At 36.9% G+C, this 27328-nt stretch overlaps 1 protein-coding gene across 3 annotated transcripts; it reads left to right on the top strand.

The window, feature by feature from the left end:
* The first annotated feature begins 685 nt into the window (after positions 1-685).
* Positions 686-26727, top strand: LOC129751621 (tropomyosin-1). Of its 3 annotated transcripts, none has more exons than XR_008738757.1 (6): positions 686-841; positions 12151-12593; positions 12664-12883; positions 12953-13130; positions 13864-14468; positions 25513-26727. XR_008738757.1 is itself a non-coding variant. In XM_055747227.1 (5 exons), the coding sequence occupies exons 2-5, from the start codon at positions 12220-12222 to the stop codon at positions 25593-25595; spliced, it is 855 nt and encodes a 284-aa protein (XP_055603202.1). In that variant the 5' UTR covers positions 686-841; positions 12151-12219; the 3' UTR covers positions 25596-26727. The 3 variants fall into 3 exon arrangements, 1 of the variants encoding a protein (XP_055603202.1); XR_008738758.1 differs by having other exon boundaries at positions 695-841; positions 12154-12593; XM_055747227.1 differs by lacking the exon at positions 13864-14468.
* Positions 26728-27328: the final 601 nt, after the last annotated feature.

Raw genomic sequence — 27328 nt, 5'->3', positions numbered from 1 at the left:
TACGAAAGCAAATTCCACTAGAACGTGTGGGAATTCGTCACATCTGCACCCACGCAGGGTCAGCGATGAAAAAAAGAAAACTCAAACGCAAATGTGCATCCCGACAAAATTTCATAATTCGTTGCCTGCTAACTGTGGCTAACATTTTCTTGAAGCAGTAGGCCGATCCCCGCTCCTACGAATGATGTTTGAAAATTTTTGAGGGAAAATTGTTCAAAATTAGATCACCTCGTAGGCGGCCGTGTCGACGACTTTGGTCGGCAACTTTAAGACGTCGTCGAAGGCGACGCTTCATGGCATGCTGGGGCCCCCGAATATCACCCACATGAAAATGGTTGACTAGGAGATTTTCCTCACAGGATTGCGTTTTAACGATCGTGTGCACACCACACCGGTTAAAATAGCAAAAATTTCAATTAAGCGGTCGGGTGATCGGTTGCGTTCGGAATAATTTTCGCAACCGAACCGAAGAGTTTCCCGACGCCGGTTCGGGATTTTCCGAACTGTGCGTTTGTACTTGTGCGTGTTGATCGGGGAAAATCGGTTGATCACGTTCGGCTTAAGATGGGGAAATTCGGCTTTTTGGCCGAAGGGATCCTCGGTCCGGATTAAAATTAGCGAGGATCGGGGTACGTGCGTTCGGAGAGTGACGTCATCGCGAAAAGCGGCCTACGTGTGCGACTACGACGAGATCCTGTTCGACGGGGTCGAAGTTGGGCCCATTTGCGCGTGTATTGGTAGTTGCCGAGCGTTTTTAGGGTCAATCGGACGTTTTCACGTATTGCACTACTCAGTGCTATCGTGTTTTTAGTCTTGCGAGCATTTGAGTAAAAGCGCTCAGGTTGGTTGTGTTTTTTTTTGTTGGTCCGGAACAAACGGTTTATGTGGGAGCAAATGGAGGATTTTGGCTGGTTTTCTGGGAAGCGAAATGGTTCTGGTTTGGCTGGGATAAGGGAATTTATTATTGGCATCCAGGAAAATTGTTTAAAAAACGGGTAAAAAGTGTTAAAATTGGTCTTGGAAAAGAGGAACTGGAGCAGGCTCCAGCAGCTGGATTATTTGAAGGCAATGTGACGTTAACAACTGTCAATCTAACTGGAAGTGATGTTATTGAAGTGACGTGACCATTTATGGGGTCGACAATCTTAGAAAATCTGCTGATCGGCTGAGTACCAAGAAGAACATTTTCAAAACTGATTCATGGTGCGAAAATACGTGAAATAATCTATAAATAGATCAGCTGTTTGACATTTGAAGAAACTTATCGAACCCACACAACTTTACCAAGTGAATGAAAACTCGCATACATTAGTTGAGGCTTATAAAATTACTTCTTATAATAATTGAAACAACCATGAACCAATCCAAGATATGAAAAGTGAATGGAAATGTGAAACAAAATTTCACCAATTCGCCAGGATGTTTATGAAAATGGTGCGTCTGGACGTGTGTATGTGTGTGTGTACGACGAAGCTCGCATTCCCTCATCATCTCAGTTGCGCGATGCGCAAACGTGTGTCACAGCTCTGCGCGGCGCCTACGCGACTTCTACGCGCAAACGCATTCGGGAAAAATTTCGCAGTCTCGAATGCTGCCCAGTTTTGGACCTGCGCTACCCACGTTCGAGACGATCGGAAAATTCTTCAACCATTACTGTAAACTGTGAAAACGGCAAAAGAAAAAAAAAACAACAAAACGAGGTGGCAGCGGCCGAGCTCGAGAAGCTAAATTTAGAGGAAAAATTTCATTTTCGAAACTCGTGAGGGACCGGGTTTTCTTCACAGGTTGCGCAAATTTAGCAAACGGTGCTCCGCAATCGAGGTCAACAAAAAATTTGGGAATTTAAACAAAAAATGTACACACACAAACCCACGTACAGACACACACACATTCACATAAACATACAAACGTATACATTCATTAGAAAAGGAAAAAAACACATTGCACAGTCATTCAATTATATTCCGAGGAAAAATCTCAATTCCAAGCGCTTTTCATATGGCGCCTACACCTACGTGGTACGGTGAAAATTCTTGAGGCACACGTTCGATGGCAATCCCGGGTTAAAAATAGAACTTTCGGTTGGCAATTTTTTTTTCGACTCAACCGTAGTTTATACATTGCTGGGGGACACTGGAGATTTGTTGTTGTTTTTTTTGGTAGCCACCCAAAATGTGACACATTGGTAGCACCTGTGAGCTTATCGTGCGTCTCTGGGTCGTCCTTATTTACGCCAGCCAGCCGAATCCGGTTGGAGTGCAAAAATAGTTTGATGCGATGAGAGGAAAAAGTACTAGGTATTGTGGGTGGAGCTCTTTTTGTGGGAAAATTAAATTGAGGAACTTTTTTTTGCTAGATCCTGAGCATAAAACAGACCAATTTAAGAAGGAGTCTGTTTCATCAATTGCTTTGATTTTTTTTAATATCTTTCTATTTATTTACAATTCTATTTGCTTTTTTTCATCATACTTCAAATGGTTTGTAACTTTGTAAGTTTGTAATTTTCACTAATCAGGACAATGGGTAGATTTTCCTTACTCTTTTCGTCATATATGATGTCGAGGTTATTCAAAAATCACAACAAGTGCCCTTTTCACAACCCCTCAAAACATCAAGAAACTTGTAATTATTATTTAAGGTTACGACTGGATGTTGTCCATCAAATAATTTCAGCTTTTTCGATCTCAATCAAACAAATTTGTTTGTAATACCCGACGTTTCGATCAATTTCGATGGTCTTTTTTAAGGGGCTTATTAATACAAAATACTAACAAGTCCCTTGAAAAAGACCACAAAAACTAATCGAGACGTCAATCTCATTTTTATCCAACGGTTAGGAGTTCAAGCTGCTGGTATTTTTGTACAGATAACATAAATTAATACTTTAATTACTATTTGTGGAAAGAACGAAGACTTTCTCCAAGAACTTCTGACTTTACTAACGTCCATAAATAAATATCGATCTCACTTGCGAACTAGAAGTTGCCGAGAAAACAGCTTTCCAGCTACAATAAAACACTTCGCAGAAAATCTCTTACTTCATTAACTCCAACTTACAAGGAGTTCCAACCTAGATTCATGGAATCCAACAGTTTCTTTAGCTCCATTAGCCAATTATATTCTATCCAAAAATCATGTACCTATATAGTTAGAACGGACTCGATGAAGAAAATTATGCATTCCCTAGATCTTCTAAGAATGCAAAATCTATCTTCAAACACGACAGCTGATTTGAAGCAATAGCAATAGAAACGCAGGAAAATTCTGGACAAATGTTTGAATCATAGCTTCCTTCAGAAAAAATTTTAAAAAATCTGAACAGCAGAATGATTTGTTGCATATGAATAGAAAATCTTAATGTACATGTAATTCTAATGATCTGATCACGAACATTTACAATGCATGATTTTGTTTGTAATCTTCTCATATTCCTCTTTGAACACGATTGTTACTGAGAAGTTTTTAATGTGGTAACAAAATGTAAATATGAGATTTTGTGAAGGGGCCCAGTGTTCTCAGTTTATTATAACTTTGCATTAATGCTGGATAATTCTTCTTTCCGAGAATAAAAATGAAATGTTGTACTGAGTCTGGTCGGATGTGATCACCCTGGTGGCTGTTATTTTTGAAAAAACAATTTCTCAAATTCTGTGATTTGAACCTAAAATTCTGTCAGGGTTTTCTGTGATGCTTTTGTTATGCACTTCATGGGGAAATCATGTAAAACATCAACGGATTGGAAACTACTTACAGTTTTAATAGAAGAAAAAATCAATTACCATCTTGTTTTCATATTTTCACGAATTGAGTCAGAAATAAAAAGTAGTTATATATAAATTTATATTTTTGGAAACCTGTACAAAATTTCGAAAATCTGTGCATTCTGTGAAAATTTCAAAAATTCTGTGATCTGTGTCACAGAAATTTTGCTCAAAATTCTGTGATAAAGATTGTATTCGAAAAAAATGCAACACTTGTTTTGTGAATAACTTTTGAATGCATGGATGGAAATAGATAAAATTTTCAACGAAGCTGAAATGAGTAAGGGAGAATGAGGATACTTGATCTCTGGGGATACTTGATTCCTTAGCTATATCTCGAAACTGGAATGTCTTACAAAGATGAAATGTTCTAGAAAAATGTGCCAAAATGAGCAAAATAACAATGCTTGTAGTTTAAAAAATTTTAACAAAATAATTGTTTGAGTAATTGAACTTTGTTTGAAAAATTTCACAGAATGTAACTTGAAAATCTTTTTTTATCACTTTGAAATGTTCCTTACATGGAAAAATTATGAAAAAAAATATTTGATCCAATGTATCAATCGTTCGAGCGTGAAATGAACTTCATAATGCCATATTTTCAAAGCAATGGAAAATTCTCAACTTTTTTCAGAAAAAGTTTTTTACTAATATTTATCCAAAAACTAATATTTATCAAACAATTGTCTGAAGAAAAGAGCAAAAATAATTAATTTTCTCTTAATTATAGAAAATAGCGCCTTTGAGTATGCAATATTATTAGCGTTGAGAAAAAGTTATAGAATTTTCTTCATATGTCTGCTATAAATTGTGAAATAAGAACAAACATGACCAAAATAGTCAATTAACATTCTATCTTGGGGTTTTGTTTGATTTTTATACAAGGATTAGGGCTTCCTGAATAAAAGATCAAGTCTCTTTCAATAGGGGATCAATTCTCCCCTAACTTCAGAAAAATCGCAATTTTTTTACTCCCACGAAAATGCTTCTAGTTCATCAACGGGTTCAAGTATCGTTCTAATTTTTGGAGCATAGAAACTTGAAGTTACAAGCTGTCAGAAAATGTCAAAGACGACGAGTTCCGAAAAGATATGGTGAAAATAAGAAAAGGGGATCAAGTATCCCCACTCTCCCCTAATATAATGTTTACATTTGCAAATTTTTGTATCGTTCTGTCGTTAAGGGATTTTTCGGCTTTCACCATGAGTGCCATCTACATATAATGTAAACTATAAACCAAATCAAGGCTATTTTTGATATCGTTTTCTGTTTCCTGAAGCTTGACTTTCAGCATAACACAAAGTTTTTAATTTTGTAGAAGTTATGACAAATTTAGCCGTTTGTCCTCCTTCGGCGCAAAAACAACATATTTGACCTTTTATCACTTCATCACAGTTTTTGCGTAATGGCACGAATCTAGACTCAGCCGAAACAGAGTAAAAACTTTGTGGAACCTATTTGAGTGCTATGCAGACAATACGATCGCTTTTGGGGGCAGTCTTCTTTGTATATTTGACCATTCATATTGTCAGTCGTTATGACACACTGACTAAATTGCAGCTTCAATGGATCCTCGGATACTAGACATCAGATTTTTCAATTTTTTCCCCTTGTTTATCTCCGGAACATCCAGGCGATATTTGTCAACGAAAAGTTTTGGGCTGGAAACCTGCTAAGGAGTATACGGCTACTAATCATGTTTTTTTTTCTAAATTTCTCCCCGCAAACGGTTCAAATATTTTTCGCACGATTTGAACACCATTGGTTATTTTACCGGGGAGATTTTTTACCTTGTAGAAATGAAGTCAGGCTTGTTTATTAATCAGCTAGACGAACCAATCAGAAATCTTTTTTCAAAAGCTGAAAATCAGTCACTGTAGGGGCATAATAAGAACCCCCAGTGGGGCAGTATAAGCACCATTAAGCGGGGTACGATGAGCATTTTCTGCCGTAAAATCTAGCAGCGAATTCAGCTCGATGAATTCATCTAAAGTATAGAGCTTCAGCTTGACTTGTTGCATCTGACGATTTGGCCTATTGGTTAGGTGTCGTAGAGGTAACCAGTGGACTCGAGTTCGATTCCTGGTCGAAGTCATTTTTTTAATTTATCATTCATGATCGATGCATTTTGCACTAAACAGTGAGTCGTGGATCCATAAAACAATGCAATAACAGAAAAATATATGTCTGTTTACACACTCATACGTTATTTGTTTTTTTAAGTTTTATTAACGACACTTTACCATCCTTATGGCATTCATGTCGATACTCATACGTTGTGATTCTGGTGCTATGTTTGGCGGATGATGCTACTATCCGTATAATGCAACAATAAAAATAATCGATCATGAATGATAAATGAAGAAAAAAATCACCTCGACCAGGAATCGAACTCGGAATCGGATGGCATGTCGAATTCTGTAGTGTGTTCCTCGGATGTTTACGTAACCTTGGCGTTTTACCAGGTAGGAATGCAGCCATTTTATTATCCATGAAGGAAAACCGTAGCGTTCGAGCTTTGTTATTGCTATGCTGTGTTGTACTTTGTCGAAAGCCTTGGCAAAGTCGATATATATATTGAATCAACTTGCATTTTTTTATTTGTTGCGGTGTGCAATTCATTTACATAGCACATCAGGTTTGTCAGCGTCGATTTTTTTCTTTACAAATCCGTGCAGGTATTCGGTGGGTATCGGTTTAGCTGCTGAATATAGCCTTCCCTATATCAGAAACTCGAAGACTTTGGAAAAACAGCACAGGATTGATATGGGCCGGTAGTTCTCTACACGGTGAGATTTTCCAAATTTAAGGATTGGAGATACTGAAGCAGTTTTCCAGTGACTGGGAAAAGCAAATTCAGAAATCGATCTGTTGAAAATTATACATAGCGGTACGGCAAGAGATGCTGCGATTTTTGATACCAACGACGATGGAATCCCATCAGGACCGGGTCCTTTCGACGGATCGGATCGAGCTTACTCAAAGCAATAAACACCTCCTCAGTGCAGTAGTGAAATCAGACTGTGGCAGCCTAATGTTGTAGGTAGGCAAAGATTCGAAGTAGGCGTCGTCACAGTTTAAGGTTTGCGGACTATACACACTATTTTAAAATTCGGCAAACAAATCAGCTGACTCTCTAGTAGTTCCCGGTGTGCGTTCCTGGAACGTGATAGATAAAGGAACAATGTTTGTAGGGCGGTGGCTATTGATATACTTCCAAAAAGTAGAGGGATCTTGCTTTATACCACGTTCAATATTCTGGATGTATCGTTCAAAGGTGGAATTGCGCAGAGCCGAGTATTCATTCTCTAGTCTCGATAGGAGTTCTTTATTTGTATCCGTTTTGCTTCGCAAATAGCGTTTGCGAGCTTTTCGGACCAAATTGCGGTTTGTTCGCAGTTCGGAGTTCCACCAGGGAAGTTTATAAGGCTTAAGGTTGGTGGATCGTTTTTTGGGCGTGTGCTCGCGTAGTACGCTCCAAAGCTGACTGTAGAAGGCAGATACCGCATCATCGACATTCAGATCTTCAAAAAAATTTAGCAACCCTTTCGATGTTGCAGTGCGGGAAGTCTAAATTTTGTCTGAGAGAGCTACCCGTGTCCATAGGCTCATCAGAACTATACTTAAGGAGTAAAATTGATGGATGATGATGACGGTCAGTGTTTAAAATTGCTTTTGGTGGGTGCACGAGTTCAGCTTGGTCGGGTCTGTTTATAAAAATGAGGTCAAGAACTCTGCCGTTAACGTTTACGAGGGAACGCATCTGTGATAACCCGGAAGCTATTGTCGATTCGATCACAGCGAGTTCCTGTTCTGTGGAAGCGTTCACTGGCAAAAATCCATTAGCATCCTCGTCGTAGCTCCAATGCAAATTCGGTAGATTGTAATCCCCAGCTACAACAACGAAGTCTTGACAGGTAGCAGTATTCAGGATATAGTCAAGAGCGGACATGTGCGATGCATACAAAGAAGTTTTGCTATTGGGCCTGAAGTAGACACAACACAAGTATACAGAACGATGTTGAAGCTTTATACGTACAATAACTTATTCGAGGCTGTCGCAATCAGGTGCTGTTACAGATACCGCATCGATGCCGTGTCGTACCGCAATCAATACACCATCACCACGTCTAAGATGACTATTATTAGAATTTCTATCACAGCGGTAAATGTTATGGGTTGTAATTAACTCTGAGTTGGAAATGTCATCTTTCAGCCACGTCTCAGTTATCATCACAATGTCGTATTCGGCTGTCGCGAGGGCTAACAGTAACTCGTTGGTTTTAGTTCGCATGCCGCCATCATTTTGATAATATACGGAAAGCTGAGAGACTTTGTTCCTGTTTTGTCTGAGAAGGCTTGCGGGTGTTGTAGATGAGGGAGAGGGTGCAGGCATTTGGCAGGTCGTTAAAGCGGGTTGAGTTCTGTATGGAGTGTAATCACTAAAATTGACTTGACCGTTTAAATTGGAGTTGCAAACGGTGTCAATTGATTCGCTTTGAAATCTAGGCGAGGCTGCTTTGAATTGGGAAACCCCGCTCAGATGTGTTTTCAATAAACTGGCGGAAACGGATTCCAGTGGGACAGGTTTCGGACGACAGCGCTTTTTGTTTCAGATCGAATGAAAGACCAACTTTGAAGGAAATTAACGAGAGTGTACTAACGTCGCGTCCTTTGGGTATTAACTTTACGAGTTGAACCTCATCGGTTCGTAGCTGTGAGCGGACAAACTGTGAAACTGTTTCATCGGGGACATTTGGTACGATACCAGACAGATAAAGCCAAAATATATTGTGAAATAATCTAACTGTCTTCCCGAGGCTCTCTAAGCTCTTCACTTCTCAAAATGAGAACTAAATTCCACTTGAAAGGTCTCAATACTCCTTTTTAACGATGAAAAAACTGATATATCCGATAAGGAAGCAAAAAAAACATTACTGAATAAGTGATAAGAAGAACAGATAATGTGTTAAATCACTCACTTCGGCAAACCGCCACCTTAAGAAATTTAAGGTACACGACCCGACACCTAACGTTCTTTCTAACGGAATAAAGAATCTTAATTTCCCTTTTTCAACGGTGTATAGGACTTATCGATGTACAACGCGCACCTGATTTTTGGGCAAAAATTTTGAAATAGGTTGATAGGACTCAACCTCTTTTTTGGGTTAAAAATTTATTCAAAAAACTGTGTCTCATACACCGTTAAATAAGCTATGTACCTACCTTTTTGTTGACCGGTTTTAGGCTCGATGTTGCCCATCTACAGGACGATGTCCGACTGATTACACAGCCGCTTTTTAATATGATCCTAATAGAACTTGATGATTCCTTGAAGAAATGTCGTTGAAATACCACACACTTTGTTTTTTTTTTATGTAAAGTATACCGGGGTAAGTGTGGCCAGTTTTTCGTATTATTTAACTTAAAAAAAATCAGCAGTGAACAAACGCTGAAGAGATGAGCTTGATAAAAGCAAAGCGAAAAAAGTGATCACCTTAATTGTTATGGACTACTGGAGTCTTCACTTACTCCTCTTTATGATGTAAGACAATTTTCAACAAATATGTGTTTTCTTGGTTGAATACGTTAGTTTATTCCTCAAACCGTTAAAAATTTTGAATAAAAATTTCATTAGCATCTTTCAATGAAACGATGATGATGATCCGAGATCCGATTCTATCGAAAATATATACTTTTTCCAAGTACCGTAATCCGGGGTAATATTGATCACTTTTTTTCAATATATTTCGATTATTTTTTCTGTTAAGAGGATTGTGGCATGTTTTATATTTTTAACACCAGTACTGGACTCCTATGAACGTAGAACATGGATGCAGAAATTTATTAAAATTTGATTTAAAAATCGTTTTCGTCTTTGTTCAGAATTTGATGCTTTGGGGTGACATTGATCAGTCTCTATTCTAACGGATCTAACGAGTTTTCTTGATCATAAAGGATACAAAACACCTTCATAATATTCACAAATGCTAGTTTATCAATTTAACCTTGATTTTTAACGTTTTATTTTAAAAATATTTATAATCGAATAAAAGAACTATGATGCTGCCTTCGTCTAAGGGCAAAAATAATTATAATTGTTAAATAGTTTGAGCTTCAAAATACAAATGAAATTTTACCTTCAAAAATTCCCCTTGCCCCTCCCACTATTTCCATTTTCATTTTTTCTTCAAAGTTAACGATTTGATAGGGTTCCTATCCATTTGTCCAATACGGGCTCACTCTTGGAAAATGTCCTTACTTTTCAAATATCAAAAATTTATTATTGAATTACTATAAAAATAGCACTATAACTGTTCATATAAAAAGAAAAAAAAGTTGTTCTTTCACATTAAACTCCCCGTTTGCTTCTAAATGCTCTTTGGTATCATCAGGAGAGCTGTTTGTTTGCGAGCCTTGGAAAAATAGATATTTTAAGACCTTGAAATTAGATTTTTTACTTACAAAAAAAAAATTCAGATTCAAACCAAATGTTGCCTATTTGATACTCAATGATTAGGCTTTCAAACGTAGAAAACAGTTTTCAAAAATTCAAACTATAGACTGAGTTATTGATGATAATGTGGAAAAGTTTATTGTTGGTCAAATTTACCCCGGTGGTCAAAGCTACCCCTGTTTACGGTACAAACAAGTACTTTACCCAACTTTCCATGATCTTAATGCTAAATACAGCAAAATTTTATTGGATGAGGAACAGAATTGAAAAATTTGTAAACATCGAGTCTGCCCCAGGTAGAGTTTGGAGACATGTTTCGGATGTTTCCCGACGAAGACGTCATCCTAAGTACACTGACTCAAATGGCCCGGTCGACATCAACGGGCGTTCCCCGCCAATAGAATAACTCTTTCCCAACAACTTTTACTGCGAAAAGGTCATGTTTTATGTCCACAGCCTCGTTCGATGAGCTATGAACAACTCAGATACTCGTGAACGCAGCGTATCTGCGCCCTGCGGCATCCACTACGGTGGAGTTCGAGTCTCATCCTTGTAGTTTCAATCATGAAATTTAACGTACACTGCTTGTCAGTCCCCCGTTGATGAAGTCAGTCTACTCCGAACGTCATCCGGGTTACCCAAGGATTTCAGCCTCGTAGCAAACTTAGCTTATCCGGGACTCACGCCTGTTCTCAATGACGACATCTTACACCGACTCTAGAGGCTCGCGAGCTTCTCTACTCCAAGGGACAGTGGTTCACTCCTTCCAAAAATGTCCACTGTGAAGAAGGTCATTTCTTATCTCCACAGCTTCCCTCGTAGAAAGCGGCACTACTCGGATAAGTACTCCTCGTCGGTGGGGTATCTTACATAAGTACGCAGCACACCCAACACGTCTTCTGCGCAGAAGGTTTTGTCTTATCTTTGTAGTTTCAATCATGGGATCGGGCGTACACTACCCAGAAGCTCTCTGACGATGGAGTCATCCTACACTGTTCACAAAATGCTCTTGACTCAAGCGTCTTTGCAGAGCAATCATGATCCGGGTTAACTCATCGCTAACTACATTCCGAGTGTTGGCGTCCACGCACATACTCTGCTCCACGTCAGCAGGCGGCAAATGTGTTAGCACGTGTCGCTTCGAACCTAGGACAAGCGAATACCACATGATCAGATGTTTCGTTAACGTCGCCACAATTCGGGTAGAGTGTTAAAGCCACGTTTCTGAACCGCAACTTGGTACTTCACGAAGCATCCGTGACCAGTCAAGAACTACGTCAGATAGAAGTCCACTTCTCTATATGTTCTCCCAATCAGATGATGAGTCGATCTTCTTTCGTTAAGCTATCTCAAAACTACCGCCAGTTGGACATCGAGTCGTCCTTAGCGGGCTCTCGTGCGTTAAGCGTATCTTTGTTGTCATAGCAATAGAAATCTTCGTCTAGAATAAACCAAGATGGGCATGACGCCTGATACTATACAGGTCGCTTGAGATGAAACGGTACGGTATCCACTGATGACCCGCAGGTTCATCAGCCTCTGAATGCTGCTAAACTTCTTCAGGTTACACTACCTTTGCAGGACTGGTCTACAAGCCATTACTCCGTACCGCAAGATTAACCTTCGTCTACCGAGGAATTCGACATAATAGGAGTATTAAGGACTAGTGATGTGTACCCGAACAGTAGAGATATTATAAATTATATTAAGATGATTTGATAGATTATAACTGACTGAATTTCTCCGCATTTGCTCAACTGTCATGTATTGCATTGTGCGTTTGATGCGAAAGTGAACGGATATTGAAATATTTGTATGTTCAGTTCTAACGAAAGTTTCCAAAATTCGAAAACCAGAACCAAATCCTCCCGCGAAAATCCCCTCCCAAGCATTCGAATTCCATCACTAAACAATGTTTTTCTTCATCTCCAGCAGCTCTCAGAATCCTTTTTCTCTTTGTGATCCCGGGCGGTTGAAGAGACCACAACAAATCCATCCAAAATGGACGCGATCAAGAAGAAGATGCAGGCGATGAAGCTGGAGAAGGACAACGCCGCCGACAAGGCCGATACCTGCGAGAACCAGTCGAAGGAGGCGAACCTGCGCGCCGACAAGATCATGGAGGAGGTCGCCGAGCTGACCAAGCGTCTGGCTCAGGTCACCCAGGATCACGAAACCTTCAAGGCCACCCTGGAGCAGGCCAACAAGGATCTGGAGGAGAAGGAGAAGACCCTGACCGCGACCGAGGCCAACGTTGCTGCCCTGACCCGCAAGGTCCAGCAGGTTGAGGAGGATCTGGAGAAGTCCGAGGAACGTTCGGGCGCTGCCCTGGCTAAGCTGCTGGAGGCCACCCAGTCCGCTGACGAGAACAACCGGTTGGAACATCCGCGTGGAGTGTTTGTGCTAAGTTGCTTATCGACCCCTTCTCTACTTTCCTGTTTACAGTATGTGCAAGGTATTGGAGAACCGTTCCCAGCAGGACGAGGAACGTATGGACCAGCTCAGCAACCAGCTGAAGGAAGCCCGTATGCTCGCTGAAGACGCTGACGGCAAGTCTGATGAAGTGTCCCGCAAGCTGGCCTTCGTTGAAGACGAGCTGGAAGTCGCTGAAGATCGTGTCAAGTCCGGAGAGGCCAAGATCATGGAACTGGAAGAAGAATTGAAGGTGAGGACTTTATAAATTGAGAACCAACAGAAGCGGATTGAGAGTTGATAACAATTTTCTCTGCGATAGGTCGTCGGTAACTCGCTCAAGTCTCTGGAGGTCTCGGAAGACAAGGCCAACCAGAGAGTCGAGGAATTCAAGCGCCAGCTGAAGTCCCTGACCATCAAGCTGAAGGAGGCCGAAACTCGTGCCGAGAACGCCGAGAAGAACGTCAAAAAGCTCCAGAAGGAAGTCGACAGACTAGAAGGTAGGCTTCGGGAACGATGGGCAAACTTTGGGTTACCTTTCAGGTTTTTTTTGGTTTAAATTTAGGAAGGTTGCACTGTGAAACGTTTTACAGTGAAGTTACTAGTCGATGGTACTGAAAATTTTCGGTGTTCAATTTCGTGAAATTTTTCATTTGTGATCTCACTGTTAGATTCGTGCGAATGTTGATATTCAGCGGTAACTGAGAAAATAAGATTTAAAAATTGATGGGAGAGCTTTCATGAAGATGTATTTTCCGAAAATGTTTTATGAAAGTAGTGTAGTATAGACTTTGTAGTTAGCATAGTCTACGGTAGAGTTAAATTCATCAAAAAAAAAATCCATGACTTGTGATAGATTATTATCTTATTTTTATAGAAGTAGTACATCTGAAATAATGTATTTCTAGTCTAGTCTAGTGGTTCACTTAAGATTGAATTTTCATTTGGAATACAAAGCCTCATTTTGTAAATATTGCCATATTGCTTGCAACTTTTCTTTTTTTTTTAAATCCGCTTTAGCGTAGTTGTTGTGGCTTTGTAAATTGCAAACTCCGGTAGAACTGATCTTTTCTCACAGAATTCGAGGGAACAACCTTCGACCGCAGAAAGCCGATTTCTTTCCAGCATTCCAATCATCCGAAGCTGCGCACCATCATGGACACAATCCAACCCGTTGTTGTGTTTTTAATATTCCGTATCTAATGACCAACCATTGTGTAACCTTTCTTGCAGACAAATTGATGAACGAGAAGGAAAAGTACAAAGCAATCTGCGACGACCTGGATTCCACCTTCGCCGAACTTACCGGATACTAATCCAGCGGCACTTACCGCTTTCATGTTACCACCAATACTACTACCACTGCTACTACTTATACTACCACCACCAAGCACTTCTTGTACTATCACTTTTAGCACAAGCACAGTAAACCAAACAACCAAACAATTTACTACCACTTCCAAGTTGTACTACTAGTAGACTAGCACCAAATCCACTACCAACAAACAAAAACAAAAAAACATCCAAGCAACCATGCAAAACAATTGAAAATCATAACTAGCCCCACCCGAAGTAGCCGTTCGGGAAACGTTCGGGCCGGCTTCGGTTCGTCTTCGGTTGGTTGCATGTTCGGCGGGCTACTCCGTCGGGTTTCTCCTATTGTTCCAAGCTTCGTTCGTTGAACTGCTGCTGTTGCTGCTGCTGCTACGATCGCTGGCGAGACCCGTACTCTTCGATATGATGTTGAATGTGATGTTATTAACACACACCTATAAATGTTACGTTTCCAAGAAAGGTTGGGAACTCGAAAAAATGGTTGTTTTAAAAAAGGTTTTTAGGTACTATTTCAACTTCCTATTCCTATTTATTTGAACCGTTCTTTGTTTTGTTGCTTTTTTTTAGTTTAAAGTTTTTTTTGATAAATTTTCCACGAGTTTTCATCTTTGTTTCTTGTACAAAAAAAAAAAAACAAACAAACACACACATGCGTACGGAACAGACCGAGGTACTTCATCTGTAAATGTTGCGCCATTACACACGTCTGTTTCAGTCCTTGATCGAAAACTTTGTTGTTTGTCCAAATTCCTTCATTTGTCCGTCACCCTCTGTTTGTGTTGTCGTCCCTGTGACTAAACTTATATGTGATTTGCTTTGAAAAATTGGGAGATTGGTGTATTTAGGGGATCCTTTAAAACATCAACATCTTTGATACTCGATATGACTTTGAAGTTGAATCAAAATGAACACGAGAGTTCTGGGACGGAGAAAAAGAGGATCACTCACGTATAGTAAAGAAACACTTTGGAAGCTCGTAAACTTTCAAATGATTTTGAAGGATTACTGTGTAACACTGGAACTAAAATTTCTCTAGAAAGTTGCGTTGGAGATAATAGTTTGATGTATTTCACTTGAAATATCTCTGACAATTTGGAAGTTCTTCTGTTGAATCAGAAGTAACTAAAACACCCGGATAAACTAACAAGTTACACTTCACCTCAAGTTCAAACTTATTACTGAAATTCACTTCAGATCAAAGAAATTGCGACTTTTTCCTCAGCGGTTTGAAGCTCAACAGTATTTCCGAAAGTAGGTACCAGGATTGTTTAGAACATTGGACCTTAAATTGATTTTCAAATTCGCATTTCGCTGATTCCTGAAATGCGGTTTGGTTCAACTTTGTAGATAAACAGAGATTCAAAATAGACAAACGCGATAATACGTCTCTAATGACCTAATGGCCTGTAAAATTGAACGAAGTTCAAACAGAAATTGTTCATTAACTTCAAAGTTAAAAGCTTCCGGAATGAACTGTGAAGCTTTCAGTTAAATAAACAAAATAAAACCATAAAAGGTACCAAGAAGATACCGCTGAAGCTTTTGGATGAGCTCACAAGGTCTTAAAAGAACATTGAAACCTCTGAACTAACAACGGCTTAATAGAATCATGTCATTCTTGAATGATATCCGAATATTATTCGAGGAAGTCTATTGTTAATACCAAAGGGTTTCTAATTATTTAAAAAACTTTAAATTGGTAACTTAAAAGAGAAAATAAACAGGTTTCATGATTTCTATCAGTTTTTTTTTAAATATTTGGAATGTTGAAGACTTAAAGCTGCTTATCATTACGCAATCTGTAAACAAACGGTATTCTGCTTAGAAGTCAAAAAATACTTCGAGGATCTTTGAATATAAACTTTTTATAGAACTTAAAGCCTTTGCAGAGTTTTTAAATCCCCTAAGAGCAAGTTCACTGGTGTTGGGAAAAAGTGGTAGAAATTTCGACACTTACGGCATATTTTGAAAATTTTGCCATGCAAAAACATTTTCAAGATCTGTGGCCTTCTAGTTTTTTTACAACACGTGTTGTATTTTCGCATGCTGTGATGCAAAAATAGCAATATTTCTATCACATACGGCTGAAATAAAAACAGTGTTGTAAAAAAATACAACACACCAAGATCTTGAAAACATTTTTGGATAGTAAAATTTTCAAAATGTCAAGATTTCTACCACTTTTTCCCAACACCAGTGAACTTGCTCTAAAGAATCGAGATAAAACCAATAGCTTTTCAACAGCATCAAAATCTCTCTTTAAACTCAAACGCTCTCAGACAAGTCCAGAAGCTAAAAAATGAATACAAAAACTCGAGGAATGTACCTGAATTCTGGAAACAAATAAATTCACAACATGAGTTAATAGGTACGTTTACGGTAAAATTCAAAAGCTTTACGGTAAAATTCAAAATAGGTACGTTTACGGTAAAATTCAAAAAAAGAAGGGGTTAATTTAAAAAATTTACCCCTTCTTTTTCTAAAGATGTTAAATTTACCTAATCATTTTTATTGAAAGGAATGTCTAGAGAAAGATTTTTGTTCAGATTAAACGCTTTTCGTATGATTTCAAGAGACGAATTTGTTCTATTTTAGATTAGGACTCTCAGATTGTTAAGCTTTGTATTAACTTCTCAGATTCGTTCAGTTCTCTTCTCTTGCAACTAGTTGAAGCTATTAGAGCTCAGAACTCAAATTCTATGAGATCAGTTTACTTGCTGCGAAAAGAGCTTCAATTTGGTTGGGTAATCCAGAGCTTCTGAAATAACCTTTTCAAGAAACATCAATTTCTCATTACCAGAGATGATAAAGGAATTCAAAAGTTCTCTAGAGCGTTTCAAAACGTCGAGAAGGTACTGCAAAACTATAAAATGGTTACCAAGAAAGAGAAAAACGTAGAAATTTGGAATTTACATATGAACTTGAATCCAAAAAAGAATATTTAGAAATTAACCAAGAATGAAAAGCAGCATAAAGAAAGACGAATTCCTCATGTAATGTCCTATGATTTTTACAATCCTTCTGTCGATAGAGGCTTGTTTACTCAAACAAAGATTGCGCTAAACATCGCTACAACCCAGTTAACATTAATCACCAGAGAGGTAACTTAAATCGCCAGAGGAATCGTAATGATCTCTCTGGCGACATTTGCGTCATCTAATCGGCGGGGAGAAACTCACCATATGCGTGCCTCGGGTGAGTGCCACGAAATAATCTAAGAAACGCCCCTCCAGAGCAAAGATGTCAACCTTCCAGATTTTGTCTGGATCTTCCAGACTTCTTTTGACTTCTGGATTTTTCAAGGTTTCCAGGTTTCCAGACTTTCGACATTTCTTCCAGAAAATTGCAGACTTTTGGGTTAGAACTTAAATTGTTCTAAGAAAATGGTCATGGTGGCAGGAAATGATTAAAATGTATGAATTACGAATTTAGAAGTGTTTTAAAGCGATTAATAATGGCAAATGCTTCGAAGATGTTTGTTAAACTGAGAGTCAGGCAGGAAACGTAACTGATAATGACAAAATCTTTCAGACTTTTTTCCAAAAACAGTTGACAATCCTGTTCCAGAGAAACATACGAACAGAATCCGAAATGTGTTCGTATGGGTCGATTCACGATGACGTATGTTTCCTTTTGTGGTGACAGTTCGCACGTCCTGTTTACAAAATTTTACGAACGAGAAATGGAGTGCGGCGAAATTTTTCGTGTATCTGCACTAGGGTGGCCCAAAATTGTACTATGTCTGGGATTTTGGGGGCTCAAGCTTCAAATGATAGCTTAGGGTGTAAGAAACAATATTTCATATGGCGGCAACTCAGAAAAATGATGTTTAGAGGTCGCACTGGTTCGATTTTTGTAAAAGGCTATTTTTTCGTCATTTTGTCCAAATAACATTTTCAGATCTTGAAAAAGAATCAAACATGTGTCTCTAATATTTTTTTCATTTTCTTTATAATGTAAGTTTTAAACTAAAAATTTATTGGGACTCTCAATTTGTATGTATGATTTTTTTAAATTATGCAATACTATAAATTTTTGTAAAAAAAATAATACAAATTAACAAAAAAGTTTACTTTGAATAAAGATTTTTAATCAACATTGAATTCAAAAGATGCGCGACGTTATGATGTGCAACTTTGCAGAAGAAAGTGTATAGCTATGACTTGTCTTTTCAAAGTAATTCAAGTTTCACTGTGGAAAAAAGTCACAATTTTCAAATTTTTGCTAAGAATTGCTCCATATTATAATGTGGATGAGTTTCGAGCAATGTAAAAACCAAATAAACTCCTGATATCAAAATTTTTTGTCCTTTTATCGATCCTTAAATCATCAGAAAGAAACATTCCAAGTTTCTAAATTTTTTATTGATTGAAGGTCGTGTTACCCATACTTGGGTGACGGTTTGGAGAATGTGTTATGGCTACAATCACTAAATAAATTTAAAATTAAGATCTAGAATCTTGTCATAGTTGTTTCTGCTGATTGAAGGATCGATAAAAGGATGAAAAAAAAATGGTATCAGAAGTTTAGATTGCTCGAAACTCATCAACATCATAATATAAAGCAATTCTTAGCAAAAATTTAAAAACTGTTACTTTTTTCCACAGTGAAACTTGAATTACTTTGAAACGAAAAGTCATAGCTATACACTTTTTTCTGCAAAGTTGCACATCATAATGTTGCGCAACTTTTGAATTCAATGTTGATTAAAAATCTTAATCCAAAGTACACTTTTCTGTTGATTTTAATTATTTTTTTTAACAAAAATTCATAGTATTGCGTAATTTAAAAAATCATACATACAAATTGAGAGTCCAAAACAGTCCCAATAAATTTTTAGTTTAAAACTTACATTACAAAGATAATTAAAAAAATATTAGAGACACATGTTTGATACTTTTTCAAGATCTGAAAATGTTATTTGGACAAAATGACGAAAAAATAGCCTTTTAGAAAAATCGAACCAGTGCGACCTCTAAAAATCATTTTTCTGAGTCGTCGCCATATGAAATATTGTTTCTTACACCCTAAGCTATCATTTGAAGCTTGAGCCCCCAAAATCCCAGACATAGTACAATTTTGGGCCACCCTAAGCTGCACGGTCAAGAAATTTAATTCAAAACTCAGTTTGAGGATATAAAAAAACCAAGTCCCATTTTTCGAACTAAATTTAGCGCATTTTTTGGTTTTTAACGGTTATCTCTCCGGGAATGAACAGAAAGTTGAAAATTCTTAAAAATTTTGAAAAGGAGGTTTGTTTATTAAAATTTTTCAACATGTTTTGAATCCCTTTTTTCAACACATTTCTTCTGGACCAACCTACTTTGCATTGAATATTCTTCTACTTCAAATAAAAAATCCCATCGAATAGCCAAATGTGGAAGCTTCTAAAGAACTGTTCTAAATTTTCACGATATGATATTTTCGAGGAATAAAAAATAACGTTGGATAGTTTAACTTTTAAATTTAAATCGGTTTATTCCAATGTTTCTGTTTTCAGCTGGATTAACAAACAAAATGATTGATTTTTCATTATTTGATACTAAAGACGTTTACTTTCTTAACAAATAATTTCCTTATTAAATTTATTTATATTCCAAAATTGAGCTGAGAACTATTGCTAAAAACGTGTGAATGAAAATTAAATTAGGACCCAAATGTCTGCTTTGTTTCCTCAGCATGTAGAATTGGAAAATAAGGAATCAAAACAGGAATCGCGAAGTGTCAAAATCAGTGAGGCCAGGCAGTGCGTGAATCGACCTATTTTTCCCTTCGGAACGCGTGCAGCGATGCCACACATACCAATTTTCCGGTATTTATACAGATTTATGGGCAAACTTTTGACCAAGAATCGGTATGTACCAATTACCGATTTCATACCAAATTTTGAGATTTTTGTCCAAACATAAACGTTTACTTAACTTTGCTATTGGGCTCACTCTCACTTCTAGAGGATTTATTGAGTTTTGCTTAAATAAAAGGTGTCGAAATGTCATACGAACTTAAGGTTGGTCAAATACTTCTAAAAGCTGACCAAATCGGCTAAAAATTAGTATGAATGTTTTGGACAGTCAAACATTTCTATAAACCAAACTGGTGTACGTGGTATTTTTAAGCCCACCCTAATGGACAGTATGCAGAGGAATCTCTGAGTACTATGGATACAAATATTGAAAAAAATATTCCATCTTACAGGACCTTTTTTTTGGTCGTCAATCCACATTTTGACCTTCACCAATGCCTTTAATGCCTTTTTCCATCATATTTACAAAAATCAGGGAAAATCAAGCTTATTTAAAAAAAATCAGGGAAAACGGAGGCTTATACGGTTATCAAGCTGAGCCTTCAAAAATCAGGTAAATCCTGAAAAATCAGGCCCATTGACAACCCTGCTATTAACAGACTGTTCCGACTGAAAGCGCTCATAGAAAACAAGTAGTAAACTGCGACCACACCTTACGAGTGTACGTTTCAAACTGACTTCGCTCATAGGCATAGATGTTAATGTGCCGGATTTTTCAGGATTTGCCTGATTTTTCGATGCTCAGCCTGACAATCTGATAAGTGATTTGATTTTCCTGATTTTTGAAAATAAGCCTAATTTTGCCTGATTTTTGCGAATGTGATGAAGAATGGACTTTAAGGAAATGCATAAGATACAATTGCTGAAGTGAAAATGTTGATCTCCGACCCACACAAAAAGTCATCACTTTCTGTTACTGTGACGTATCCTGATTCTTATTTCCCTGATATAAAAAAAAAATTTGCAACCCTGGCACGCATTCGTTTTGTTGCCCAGATTTCAGAAGGACAAGCCGAATGAGATTCTGTCGTTTTTTGAGTGTCGCCAAAATTAACATTCCAAGTTTGGCGACTCAACGTTCAATTTTTTGCATGCTCTGTCGGAATTTACGGTATACGATTTCTCATGTGTTTAACAGAGAAAGCAATAGCCTTCACTCCAATTTCATTCCGATTAGCTGTCATTATTATGGAAATCTGTGTAATAGTAAAGAGCAAGCTTTATTCCTTTTAGCAGGCTCAAGGCCAATTCTCATCCAGTTCTTGTTCTACATAAGGCGTTGAGCGTTCCTATTGGCTTAGAAAAACATATGTGTTAAAAGGGTCGTAATGTGGAAAGACAAGAAATCCACATTTCCATTAAATTACTGGTAACTACTGGCAATAAGGTATCTAGGTTTTTAAACGTAATTTAAAGCTCTGATATGCTTTCGAATAGAAGCGAGAGCTCCTAAATGTTCTTGAATAAGACCATAAGCTAACCAGCGAACACAAAACCCCTCCGTGATCAAGAATTTTATGAGTCCTTGGGTTTATTTTTAAAAGGCATCAGTTTATTTTTTGTTCAAATTTTATTTTTTAATGAATATTTCGAAATATCTCCAAGCTAAATTAGAAAAGATTATCTAAAGAATTTGAATACATTTTATTAAAACCATGATCAAGTCGGTTGAGGTCCTCTTGAATTAAATAAAAATAGAAGAGAATAGATCGAGTTGGACATTTCGACTGTTTTGAGATAAAACGTGCGTAATCAAACCCAGTTGAAAGTTTTGACTGGGACATATTGTTTAAGCCATACATAACTGGAGTCCAAGTGTTATCAGCTTTTGATTATTCGACGAAAAACTTTGTAAAGAAAAATACAATGTTGACTAAGCTTTTCAAAGAAGTGGATATCATCAAATAAACTAAGAAGTTTCAAAAAGACTTCAAATGTTGAAAGAAACGAACGATAGAAATTATTTCTTGTTTTTTTTTTAAAGAAGAAAGATTTTTTTGTTTTTTTCTGTTTCCATCAACGGTTAAGATAACTCATTACACATTATTTTTTCTCGGTCAATCCACCAGCAGATGAAAAACTTCAAACCATTCGAATTGATGATTACAACAAAAGAAAAGGCAAACTGAAATAGTTAAATAGTTTAATTTCGAAAATCTCGGACTCGTACTTGTAGGTGACGAAAGTTAGTGTCGAGAGTTTGCTAGTATAAGCTACTAGTGGAAGTACCGCTAGATGTTAGTTTAGCTATGATTTCGACTTGCGACCAGTGAAGTGAAAGGGTTTGACTTGTAAGTGACGAAAATTAGTGTCGCGAGTTCGGTAGTACTCGCTACAAGTGTAGTTACCGCTAGATATTAGTTAAGCACCGACTTCAACTTCCGATCAATAAAGTGAAAGGGTTTGACTTGAAGGTATCGAACATTAGTGTCGCAAGTTGAAATCATGGCTAAACTAATTTCTACCGGTACTAACACTAGAAGATTGTACTAGCGAACTCGTGACACTAAGTTTCGTCACTCTTAAGTCAACCCTTTCACTCGACTGGTCGTATGTTAAAATCGGGGCTAAACTAATTTTCACCGGTACGAACATCAGTAGCTTTAACTAAAGAAGTTACGAAACCAATTTTATTCACCTTCAAGTCAAATCCTTTCACTTAACTGGTCGCAAGTTGAAATCGCAGTTAAACTAATATCTATCAAATTCTTTCACTAGAAAAAGTAGCAAGTTAAAAACGAAACTAAAAAAATTTGTACCGGTACTTTTCATAATTTTCATAACCTTCAACTAAAACCCTTTCACCAAGGTTGCCGAAAAAAAATCTGTGTTTTTGACAAAAAAAAATCTAGAACTCTGTCATTTGAAGCTAAAATTCTGTGACGGTTTTCTGTGACGCTATTTCTATGAAAATCACTGGGAAATCATGTCAAACATCAACAAATTGAAAACTAAGGAGTTTATTCGGAAAAAGTTCAACATTTTGTTTTATGAATAACTTTTGTTTGCATGCGTGTAAATTAATGAAATTTTCAGCAAAGTTACCTGATAAGGTCATGTTTACATGTGCTTATTTTTGTGATATTTTGGCAAGGGGTTTTTGAAATAGCGTCCAATGAATAATTTTTTCGACTTTTATTTTGGGGCAACACGTGCGCCATCTATAATGTATACTATGAACCAACCTTTTTCCAAATCAAGGCTATTTTTGATAACGTTTTCTGTTTCCTGGAGCTTGATCTTCGAAATAACTAAATATTTTGAATTCGGTTAAAGTTCTAACAAATTTAGCCGACTGTCCTTCTTTGGCACAAAAACCACATTTTTGAAATTTAATCACTCTACCAACGTTTTTGAGTAATGGCACTATTCCAGATCTCACTTAAACAGAGTTTAAACTTTGTGGGACCTATTGAAGTGCAGAGAAAACGGTCGAATTTTAAGGCGGTATTTTTTGTATTTTAAGCCACTTATCGTGTCAATCGTTACGAAAGACTGAGTAATTTGCAGTTTCTACAGATCGTCGGCCTCCTCAAATACTAGACATTATATTTTCAATGTTGTCTCCTTGTTTATCTCCGGAAAATACATGCGAGACTTGTCAACGAAAAGTTTCTGGTTGGTATCCTGTCAGGTGACCGCTAAAGAGGTTGTTTTGCTGTCCATTACGAAATTTTTCAAAATATCACCCCACAAGCAGTCCAAATATATTGCGCGCGATTTGACCATCGTATTTTGTTTATTTTATCGGTAGGCAGCTTTTCTACCTTGTAGAAATGAGGTCAGGCCTATTTATAAGTCAGCTAGACGAACCAGTGAGACAAATTTTATTTTTTTATTATTTCTTCTATTCATATTTTCGGAATGAGCTTGAAAAAACTCCTCACATTACTCTCACTTAATGGAACCAATCATCTTCACTTTTATTAAAATATAAGCTCCCTATTGGATCTTCTAGGACTTCTTAAACAATATACCATGTGAATTTTGGTCGAATAGTTGATTTTCAGCTAGTTTTGGGTCTCTCAGTGGAACTTTTCTGAATTTTTCTCGATTCTGCCCAAACATTTTTGTCAATGAACTTCAGTATTGGACGCTATCTCAAAACCCACTTGGCAAATTATCACCAAATTTTGCACACGTACACATTACGTTACTAGGTAATTTCACTGAAAATTTGTTGCATCCATGCATTCAAAAGTAATTCACAAAACAAAGTGTTGCATTTTTTTCGAATAAACTCCTTACTTAGTTTTAATACAAAAAAAAACTTTACATTACCTTGTTTTCATATTTTCAAAAATAAGAGTCAGAAATAGAAAGTCAAAGTGAAAAAAAAATTAATTTTTGAAATCTGTACAAAATTTAGAAAATCTGTGAATTCTTTTAAAATTTTAAAAATTCTTTGATCTGTGACACAGATTCTGTGACGATATTTTGCTCAAAATTCTGTGATAATACAGATTTTTCTGTGATTTCGGCTACCTTGCCTTTCACTAGACGCGTCGCGTCCATTGAATTAAACAATTTTCCCAATTTTCTCTTGTTAATATTCGTGAAGAAATGTGAACTTATCCTTTAAGTTACAGTCATCGATAAGTTGGAATCGGAATGCGAAACAAACCGAGAGTAAATTAAATAATGATAAGTATGAGTACAATTGAACTTTATGTGACTTACCATATCCCGTTTTGAGCACTTTTGTGCCTTTATGTGACTTAAGTCCCGTATAACGTACGTATAAATCACTTTTGCAACTTTCAAGTTCATTAATGAGTACATATAGTTCACTCATGGGAATTGGGCAGCACAAGTCACATACAACGTACATATTGATCACTTTGGCAACTTTCAAGTTCATTAATGAGAACATAAAGTTCACTAAAGGGAATTGGGAAGTTAATTCTCTTTGTCAGCCAATATGTATGTAACTTTCAATGCCTTCGTTCAAGTAAATAGATAACTTTTGGTTGCTTGGGAATGTACTGGTAAATGAAAATTTCCTTCACGGGTGATTTTATCAACAAATTATAACGAAAGGTACCGATTTTTTGATTTCCTGTCTCGGATTTTTTTTTCGAATAACGGGACCTCTAATGTAAACAAGATGAAATTGAAGATGGGTTTCTGGAGAAAGTAAATTAAATTGAATCTTTTTCAGTGTAAAAGATTACTCTTGATCACTCTCAGTTGTATTTTAAAGTTGATGATTTGCTTCTTATTAAACACAAAAAATATCTCGAGAAACCATAGGTTTGCTATGGGATTCCAGAGAATGTTAAAAAATCAAATGTACATCTGTTCAAATTTATTCAAATGTGTTTATTCTTCATTCTATTCATTGATTTTTAGGTTATTTATGTACATTACATTTTATAAATGTTTTCATTTCATGTTAATACATAGTGATTTTCAAACGCTTTTGCAAAAAATCCAACTGGCTTTCCGCTTCTCATAACGCTTATATTTTGTGCAAAAAATACCACAAAACTAACACAACTTTTCACAGGAAACAGATATTACGAGCATTTCTGTACAAACAACAACTCAAGAGCAAATTCATAAACTTTGACTTTTGCGTTCATTTGGTTCGAGAGGTTATTTTTTTTTTGTTCTTTTGTTGGTTCACTCGCAGATGGGACAGTTCTGCACAATATTTTTTCCAATGGTTTTGGTTTTTTCTTTTATTTTATAATTTTTGTTTAAAAGCTCGTTCTAATGCATACAATTTCACTATTCCACAGACGAACTGGGCGTCAACAAGGACCGATACAAGTCTCTGGCCGACGAGATGGACTCGACCTTCGCCGAATTGGCCGGATACTAAGTCCCTGCGGAAGTCCTGCGTGGTGTCTCAAACTTATATACTTACAATATTCTCCATACTTATGCCCCAACATCGAGCATCGTTTGATTTAGAACTTTTCCTCTCATGAAAGTCGCCGCCAGCGTTATTTTACCATCCATCAGCAGGTGTATATAGAAGATCAGAAAACAAAAGAGCATCATAGTAAACATAAAAAAGGAAACAGTAAGCATTAAGCGATTGGAGCCGAAGGACGATTAAAAAGGAGAAATATGAGAATGGAAAACAATGTAACAACAAAACCGAAACTAGCCGAAAACAGCCGAACATTGCCGAACGGACGTCGCGTGTTGAAGAAAGAATTTACGTTAAAAAAAAATCAGATGCAAAACAACAAAATAACAAGGATGAAATTATTAAAGCAGCTTAAAAATTCATGTCCTATCGGTTTAAGAAAATTAGAGCTAAGGTTAGGTAATCATTATAGATAATCATTTGACGAAAGTATAAGCAAAACGTAAGACGTGATCGTTCTTTTATGAAAAGAATAGTTGAAAATGGAACCCAATTAATCAAATCATCATTATTGTTGTCGTTGTTGTCGTTGCAGCCTTACATAGTAGGCAAATATAAGCAAACAATGGTTCATGATCAGAAGCAAAAAAATACTATCCTTTGTGCTATTTTAATATTGATTATATTATAACAAAAGTAGACGTTAGACCCTATTGTTGGAAGATTTGTAGGAAAACAAAACAGTAAAACCAAGATCAGTTTAGTGTTGGTGTTGAAAATAAAAACGCAGCCTCTGGAAGATTTATCTGAACGGAAGAGATGAAGAAACAAAAAAAAAACTATCAACAATGTATTATTTGTATCTTTTAATAATAAAATCGCAAACCATCTTTATTAAAAACAAAACAAGGCCAGTTTTCAGTCGAGGGAAAATGTATTCTGCTCTCTTGGGAGCTTCGCTGGTGCGAAGCAAAGTTCCAGCAAGACACATGACGTTACACAAACAAAAAAAGAAAGCACCTAGAAAATGCTCTATTTCTCTATTTTTATTAGATGAAATTGAATGGTAATACCTATTTATTGTAATGCTAAGTTTTGATTAATTTTGTAAAATAAAAGTTATATAATAGCTAAGGAAGCATGGCTGGTGGGGTTTTTGATTATTGGAAAGGACAAAGGAATGCAAAATGGGGAAATTTCTCTCGACTTGAACCATCCGAAGGGTTTCACTGTCCACTGTTTGTGAAAAAAATTATCACAATGAATTCTAAAGTGTTTTTTAAAGTTCAAATCACACTACCACTTCTCCAAATGGTTCTATCAATTCTTTTTAAAATATAAACACTTTATATTAACGTACGAGCATCCTAGTAATTTTCCATCGTTAAAAAAATATAACCAATCAAATGTTCAAGAGACTTAACTATGACAGGAAAGTGCAATACTTAACCATGCCATTTGATAAATGGCATTACTTTCATTCTATTGAGAAGTTTTGAGATTTTTTTTTTGGAAGAACCGTTTTAGATGTATTTCAATCATTTGCAGCAAGATCAATTGGCACTCCGTTATTTTAAGTGTTATTACCACTGGAACAAAATGTAATCCAGGCTTAAATTTACCCTCTTGTGTTCGTACCACAATCATTTTTCCACATCAGGATTAATGTAGATAAAGTAGATGAACCTGGCTATTATGGGAAGAAAGCGAAATCCTTTGCTCTGGTTTCAACTTTCCCC

The sequence above is a fragment of the Uranotaenia lowii genome, chromosome 3 (genome assembly GCF_029784155.1).
Source record: "Uranotaenia lowii strain MFRU-FL chromosome 3, ASM2978415v1, whole genome shotgun sequence".
Lineage (NCBI taxonomy): Eukaryota > Metazoa > Arthropoda > Insecta > Diptera > Culicidae > Uranotaenia > Uranotaenia lowii.
Note: the sequence above shows the minus strand (reverse complement) of the source record. Positions and strands in the feature narration are given on the sequence as shown.